We start from the raw sequence: 8,364 nt of genomic DNA on the forward strand, positions 1-8,364 counted from the left end.
TGATACTCTGATTTGCGACGTTCAGTCTTAATCTGAATGACAATAGGCCTACAAACTGGGTGACATTGCGCGTATTTAACAAGTACACATTGGCATGGTAATCCGGCTGCATTTAGCTGGGGGTGTCACTTTCTCACAGCACCTGCGAGTTTCCATGCAGCCCCCCGTGTCTCATTCTCGGGCGGGGGGGGGCAGAGAGGCCTCGTCGTCCAGAAGCCAGTTTATTTTCGATATAAGGTTTTAGATAGTAGATTGTAATCAGAATGAGGAAACAAATTCTTTTGATTTGTTAACACAAAACACCACATTCCCTGCTTTACAGATATTATATTATCATAAACTATTATTGTTTCTCTTGCGCGCTTGATTTATTTCACTTCACACCAAAAATATAACCAGGTTGGAAAAATTCAGATGTCTTCTTCTTTTATTGTTTTTTATTGAAACTGGGCAAGAAATTCGAAAACAGCGAAGCAGACATGTGAGTTGTCACATTTCTTGCTCTTCACCTGACCCAGAGATCACCCCGATGTCCGGTAAGACTGCGGACATAAAAGGGCAAAAAGAAAAAAGAAAAAAAAATCAGTTGAAACTTTTTATAACACAACCTGAAACACAAACATCTGATCTGAGGAAACTATCAAAAGAATATGGAAAACAGTGGCTGTAAAGAAGAGCTAAACTTGAGACTCGAAAATCAATAGAAAGGCGTGGATTGTGCCCCCTTTAAACACGCTATTATCATTCAATCAATCCCCATTAAAATATAAAACTACATTAGCACCCAAAATAGGCTGTGAATGAGCTGTAAAGGATAAGTGAGTAAAGGCACGACGTTTCATGCATCACCTGCTGTAACTGCGCAGCCTGACCTGTTGAAATGTGTCTTTATACCGGCGCGTCAAATAGATGGGACGTCCAACAAACACAAATACGCACACAGGGAGAGAGAGACGCAGCATACGCGCTTGGATCTCAGTCTTCTATTCTGGGCCCCTTTTTTTGCTTTTGATGTGACGTGTGAGAGATTTGGCTGAGGCCGATCCAGCAGGAGGGAGGGTTAAAAATGAGCTCCATCATATTGTTTGACAGAAACTCGCAGGTTGATAGAGTGGATTCTGAGCAGGGCTGAAAATGGTGATTTCCAAAAGAGAAGGGGAAGAAACGACAAAAAAAAAAAAAAATGCCTTCTGGATTCTACACGGTCGATTGCAAAAAAAAATATATAAAAATTAAAAAATAAAGAAATAAATATAAATTACATTTCACGTAATTAATTAATTAATTAAATCCATTAAATTAAACTAAAATCCAGATTGAGGGCGAAAAATATTTTGTTTTTCTATCTTCTCGTGTGACTTGGATGTGTAATGGTACACAGCCTCCCCCCCCCCCCCCCCCCCCCCCCCCCCCCACCCACCCCCCCTTGATTTTCTGATATTGAAATACTTCGTGTTTTATTGAATTTGACAATCCGAAGATCTGACTGCTGCTGTAAAATAATTAACATAATGGTCGCAATTAGAGGCGCAATAAGAGTGCATCAATTTATCGTCATATCGAGGGTAGCACGCTGCCCCTAGATGCTCCCTCGCATAATCAGTGAGTTGCCTTTAGAAATCTGGTTTTGCAGCAACATCCAGTGCAAGAATGTGAATGACTTAATATATAAATATATTGCAATTTTGAGCATTAATATTGTCATATTTGTATTATAATTCAATGAACAACTTTTTAATTCTTCCAGAGAAGCCATTAAGGCACATTTAAAAAAAATAATAAAAATCTTGGACACTTTCTGCGAACATGTTTTGCAAGAAAATAAGGACAGGGAGGAATCACTGTTGGTTTGACCACTGCGCAGGGATTTGCTCCTAAATACACTTTCTGGATGCTAAGTTTGGTGTGCCATTTTGGGATCTTATTAGGACAGCCCTTCTAATAAACCTCCAGTGATTTCTATACTGAAAGTCCATGACACAGGCACAATCGAAAATTAAAAAAAAAAAAAAAAAATGCTTTTAAATCTTCGCACGCGTGAGTTGCATGCACATTTTTTTTTTTATTCAGTCCTATTTTCCCTCAAGACCAGGCAGAAAATTGCACTTTCGTGGATTACTGTAAAATGAATTACACCTGTATTATTATTATTATTGTTAGAAATTAATCACAAAATAAACCGACTGTCGAAGCAGCTCGGCTAACTAAAAGTGAAAATATGTGGCACATCCTCACCACTATTTTTTTAACCTCCTTTCACCGCAAAATTTACCTTCATTCATTTAGACAAATCAACCCTAATAATTTCAACACCAGCCTCGCTGGTGTGTTTGAGCAAACACTCTCACCCTCCCAGCTTCTGCAGGTGACCCTGACCTCTGAACCCAGGGACAGACGCACAGGGACACGACAGAAAACCAGAATCGCCAGAGCATAATGCGTTATTATGATCACAATTATTTGTTCTGTGACCTTGCTGGTATGGTGTGCAGTGATCACGCTGTGGTGACTGTTTCCTCTCCATCACCTGCGCTGCCTGTACTGCCGCCGCCGCCGCCGCCGCTGCTGCTGCTTCTCCGCCATCTCCTCTGCCCATCCACCCCCACTCCTCCTCGCACCCGATAGTTTCATGCAGGAACGAGATGGCTTATTATACTAAAAGGTTTTGTCGCGCTAAGCCGTGCATGTGTGCTTAAAACGTACATTTCATTAACAAACTGCGGAGGTATAAAAGCGGATTTATGAGGCTTCAAAAGATCACAGGAAGGACGGGTTTGAAACCCCCTCTCGGTGCTGTTGCAGTCAGGTTATATCAGCAGTTACGCCGCCTTTCACACAACACTGCCACTCCGGGATTTTTTTAAATGAAGGCTTGCTGCACCTGGCTTTCCACACACGCGGGGAGAGATAGACAAGAGAAGACAACAAGGTTAAGTCAGTTGCTCTGTGATCATCTGATTCATTAAAATAAAGATATGCGGAAACTGTAAAATCAAACATCTGCAACACAAGTCTCTTATTTTGCTCTTAAAAAGATTTCTTGCTTTACGCCAAGAGGAAGATTCTTGAGTAGGCCCTACAAGCGAAAGCACGATCTATACGTGAACGTCTTCTGCTGCTAAACGCCCGAAATGCAAAGAAAGAAAGAAAAAACTGACTGATCGAAAAAGTTTTCCATTTATTACGAAAAAAATGATAATTAAAAAAAAAACAGTCAACCTTAAAAAGTAACTATTTCATTTTTATTTATAGTTCCACAAATCCACAAAGCAAATAAGTGATTTCTTAAACACACATGCGCCACGCGGATGCACAAGATAAAAGTTGATCCAAGACTCTGGTTTCATCTCCTAAGTAGCCCGTATTGACAGACCTCCAGATCACGCAGGTCACCGAGAGATTAAAGCGGGGCGAGTCTGATCGGAAGCCACGTTTCCGTCCTTTGACCCTGCACACGCGCGTTATTAATGATAGCGTTTGATTAACCCCACTTTTAGCTCGGCAGCTTAGGTGTCGGAGGAGCGCCGCTGCGAACTGCTGAAAGCAATTAAAGGGTCAAATTTACTCCCCCAAACTATAAGATACAAACACAAGACCGGTGGGCTTTTCAAATTTAAAATAGATCCTTATCTTATAATAATAATAATAATAATAATAATAATAATAATAATAATAATAATAATAATAATAATAATAATAATAATAATAATTAGCTATTCTGTCATATTAGGTGTTTTATATGACAAAAACATTTGATCTTAGCAGACAAATAATCGTTAATTGCATCATCTCAATTCTTACCCCTTCCCATGCTTCCATTTATTTAAATAAGGCCTTGAAATAAATAACTTGCCCGTGCTGATTATATTTCCTCCTAAGAGGCTTCCGATAAAATCAGGTGTACGTTCAAATGGCTTGTTTTACACTCGATAATATCCAAACTCATGTTTTTACTTCGACACAAAAATGTTATCAGTCTCTTTGAAATTTATCCTAAATACAAAAGCTCGTCCTTTTCTTTTTCTTTTTTGTTTTTTATTAGTCCTCCCAAATTTTCGCACACGACGCAGGAAGCCTTCTGTAATGGATCTGGCATGCCCTCTGCCAGAGCTCAGCCCACACCGCTCACCTTCACGCTTTTGTGAATAAACGTTCTCTTTGCACTCACCCGCTGCCCGCATTTCCTACTCTTTTTCTTTTTTTTTCAAATGCAAAAACGGCGATGACTGGGGTCGTTAGCACCTCTTCCAAACTCTGAAGGAAATTCTGTGTTCTCCCCATTCATCGCCGCCGCTGCTGCTTCTCAATATTCTTCCCACCCCGACTAATCCTGTGGGAATAAATAGACTGGAATTCATGCTTTGCATTCGCAGCGTGGATTTACGCGACGGGGCTGTAAAGCTGGGAGTATCGAGGCATGCATCTCAGCACCAAATAAACAAAGTAAAAATGTTTAATCCTCATGCTGCGACGAGGTATCCTTCACGCAGAGTTACATGCACGTACACTAGATTAAAATAAACTGTGGAAAAAAGAATCCTACGCATGCTCTATTTAACAGTTTTTTTTTTTTTTTTTAAAGTCAAGACATTTATGAACTTAAAGGAAGATTCCGTTAACTTAGCTGTTGTCGGTTTCATTCTGCAGCTGTCAACAGAGTTCGCGTTAGCAAAGTTTGGTTTGTTTTTTACGCAGCCACATTATTGCGCATCAGATCTTTCAATCACGCAAGCCAATTTTCTCCCCCTCCTCCTCCTCCCTCTGCCACCGTTAAATGGTCTATGACGGACGAACACAGAAATAAGCGGAAAGCAGCACTGCTGATGTCCCATTGTTGACAAATCCATGAAACAACTCCAGTTTGCATGGTTTAACAGAGAGGAGAGGTGGGTGGAGGGAGGAGAGGAGAGGACAGGGGGCGTCTGTCGTCACCAAACCACGTGTCCAGCGCTGATAGTATATCTTATACTGGGGAAAAAGTAATCTATCAGACAGTCTTGTTAAAAAGCTCCGGCCTTTAAGAGCAGCATGTGTCATCTCGACTTGGTTCTCCAAATATCACACGTCTAGGAAATAGACGCGCCGAGAAGGGACGTCGGAGCGCAGAAGTCCCGCTATCTCCAAACAACTTCGAGGCAAGACGCGCTGCTTCACAGGCCTGCTCACTTAACGAGTGGGGAAATATTTGTAGAAGTTGAGGTTCTTCGTTGGCTGGAGTGGCAGGCGTCCGGTTCGATCCCATTTAGATTTTTGGGACGCATCCGATCTCTTGACAAGGGCAGCCAGAAGTGTGTGCGCACTGACCGCCCTCCACGGCACACCGGCTGCTCGGTTGTTTTGGCTGCGGTAGACTTTTTGCTCGGTGAAAAACAGTGTAAGTAAGCCGTGAGATGACCCTGTCTGGAGGCAGCGAACGAGCCAGCGACATGTCCGGCCAAACTGTGCTCACAGCGGAGGACGTGGATATTGACGTGGTGGGCGAGGGAGACGAGGAGGGCATGGAGAGGGTGGACAGCGACTGCGACAGCCCAGGGGATGGCATCCTGCACGACCTCCGGGGAGAAACGGGAGACGATGAAGTGGAAGACGAGATCGAGGTAGAGAAAGAGGAGATTAGGTCCGGCGTAGGGAGCCCGTGCTGCGAGAGCTCAGGAGAGGCAGAAACGGGCACCGGAAAAGGAGAGGGTCACGACCAGAGCACGGCGCCAGGTGCGATCCAGAAGCCCAAAAGCAGCCTGGTAAAGCCGCCTTACTCATACATCGCACTCATCACCATGGCCATCCTCCAGAGCCCGCAGAAAAAGCTCACCCTCAGCGGGATCTGTGAGTTCATCAGCAACCGCTTCCCGTATTACCGTGAGAAGTTCCCGGCGTGGCAAAACTCCATCCGCCACAACTTGTCTCTCAACGACTGCTTCATAAAAATCCCCCGGGAACCTGGCAACCCCGGCAAGGGTAACTACTGGACCATGGACCCCGCTTCAGAGGACATGTTCGACAACGGCAGCTTCCTCAGGAGGAGAAAAAGGTTCAAGAGAGTTCAGCCAGATGTGCTCAGGGACCAGACTGCTCTCATGATGCAAAGTTTCGGGGCGTACAGTCTTGGAGGGCCCTACGGGAGACACTACGGCATCCACCCGGCTGCGTATTCCCATCCGGCTGCTTTACAGTACCCGTACATCCCTCCTGTAGGTCCCATGCTGCCCCCGGGCGTCCCTCTATTGCCCTCGGCGGAGCTAAACAGAAAAGCGTTCAACTCGCAGCTCAGCCCGAGCCTTCAGCTACAGCTCAGTAGTCTCAGCACGGCGTCTATGATCAAATCCGAGCCTTCAAACAGACCGTCTTTCAGTATAGAAAACATCATCGGGGTGTCCAGCGCTTCCTCTTCCTCACCGGGCGCCGCACAGGCTTTCCTGCGGCCTCCTGTGACCGTTCAGTCTGCCCTGCTGAGCGCGCAGTCCCTCTCCCTGTCCCGGACCTCAGCCGCTATTGCTCCCATCCTTAGTGTACCTACAAATATTATTTCTGGACACGTTTTACCCTCCGCGACGGCGGCTGCAGTGTCCAAATGGCCTTCGCAATGACTTCAAACCAAGAGAAAGCAAACTCTTATTTTTATATAGAGACATTATTACTGGGAAGTGTGAAAAGCACAAATTTATAGGCAGCACTGGACTGTAAAGCCATGTAAAAGACTGTTGAAACACAGAACAAAAGAGAAGATTTTCTGTACAGGTAATATTTGTAAATATTTGTAAAAAGAAAATGATTTTACCAGTTTGACTTTTACCTGTCCCTTTTCCCCCCTTCTGTTCCTGTTTGGGATCTGTGGTAATTATTTTACATTCTTCATTTTGTAACTGGACACAGTTAGTTTGGCTTCTTTTTCATACAAGACACAAAAGCTCTGGAAAAAAAAACGAACTGTTTATAATAATAATTTAAAAAATACAAATATATGTAATTCTATGTAGCTATATTGTGTTGTAAACTGAATTTATTTGTAAATAAATCTAAGAAATAATTAAAAATACATTTTCATTATTAACATTCTTACATGTTTTTCACACCTGATTTGACAAAATTCGCATTATTGTTACTGAACATTTCAAAAAGTGGGATGAAATATAATTTTGATAATTTTACAGTTTGTACAAAGCAGAATTAATTATTCCTACATTAAAAGCCAAATCTATCTTATTTTTCTATCATTTTTAAGGCTTAAGAAATGTCGTTTAATTTTTTACAATGTTAAAAATTTATATTTTTTCAATTTTAATTTTAATTTACATTTTATCAAAAATAATTCAAAAAATATCATAATTATGTTTTCCAAGTAGTAATAGAAAAAAAGTTAAACATTAGGGCAACACTTATTAATCCCTATTCAGTATTAGATTTTTAATTTTACTCCTTTTGCGTTTGATATGGTAGCATTTAAAAAAAACATAATTCAACTTACAATTTAACAATAATAAAAAAATAAAAATAAATACTGACAAAGAATTTTAAATTATTAAAAAGAAATAAAGAAAGTAAAACGTGAAAGCTTTGGGATCAGCTTGTTATAAAGATAATTCAGTCCTGAGATTTTGCGCATACAGCCTGCCGAATATTTATGCAGTTCTATAGGAAGACATATCAAATTTGCATCACTTTTTAAATGACGGGATGTGGCGTGAAGAGGTGAATATTGTCCATAAAACCGTGTAACTGTTCATTAAACTATTTACACTGGCTTTCCTGACTGCGTTCCCTGAGAGGAGGTTACAGTTTAGACCAGAGTTTTACCATCACATCACTGCTGTATCGTTTTGCAGGATATTCTGCGGCTTGGCTTCTATAAAGGTAACAGTTTCGCAGTTGTGTCTGGCTAATCACTTTTACACAAACAGCAAATGGTGTGTGTGTGTGTGTGTGTGTGTGTGTGTGTGTGTGTGTGTGTGTGTGTGTGTGTGTGTGTGTGTGTGTGTGTGTGTGTGTGTGACAGAGAGAGAGAGAGAGCGAGAGAGTGTGTGTGCGTGTTGGGGGGTGGGGGGGTTTAGGGGCTATATTTATCTGATCCCCATGGGAAAGAGAAAGGAGCCTCTCTCTCCGCTTCAATTCACTTTCAGACACCGAAGAAGGTGCTGATGATGCAAAAGGCTTCTCCAATGTCACCGTGGCATTTCTGCTTTCTAAATTCATTATTATTCCACCTATTGATATTATTCTAATCCGCCACAGTAGTGACTGTGATGCGAGATTATTATTATTTTAAAAGAACTGGCCTGTCTTTGTCTACTGAAACATTAAAAAAAAAATACAGAAATTGTTAAATTATTAAATACTATTAAATATTGCGTTATCTGTAATGGATTTCTG

The 8,364-nt window shown here is 41.8% G+C and overlaps 1 protein-coding gene across 1 annotated transcript; it reads left to right on the top strand.

Moving 5' to 3' along the window:
- The first annotated feature begins 5,002 nt into the window (after positions 1-5,002).
- foxd3 (forkhead box D3) lies at positions 5,003-6,990 on the top strand. Its single transcript, XM_030727772.1, has one exon. It carries the CDS (start codon positions 5,391-5,393, stop codon positions 6,582-6,584), a length of 1,194 nt encoding a protein of 397 aa, XP_030583632.1. The 5' UTR covers positions 5,003-5,390; the 3' UTR covers positions 6,585-6,990.
- The last annotated feature ends 1,374 nt before the right edge of the window (positions 6,991-8,364 follow it).

The sequence above is a fragment of the Archocentrus centrarchus genome, chromosome 4, assembly GCF_007364275.1.
Source record: "Archocentrus centrarchus isolate MPI-CPG fArcCen1 chromosome 4, fArcCen1, whole genome shotgun sequence".
In the NCBI taxonomy this organism is placed as follows: Eukaryota; Metazoa; Chordata; class Actinopteri; order Cichliformes; family Cichlidae; genus Archocentrus; species Archocentrus centrarchus.

Coding starts and splice junctions, on each gene's coding strand:
- foxd3 (XM_030727772.1), top strand. CDS start 5,391: ATGACCCTGTCTGGAGGCAGCGAACGAGCCAGCGACATGTCCGGCCAA.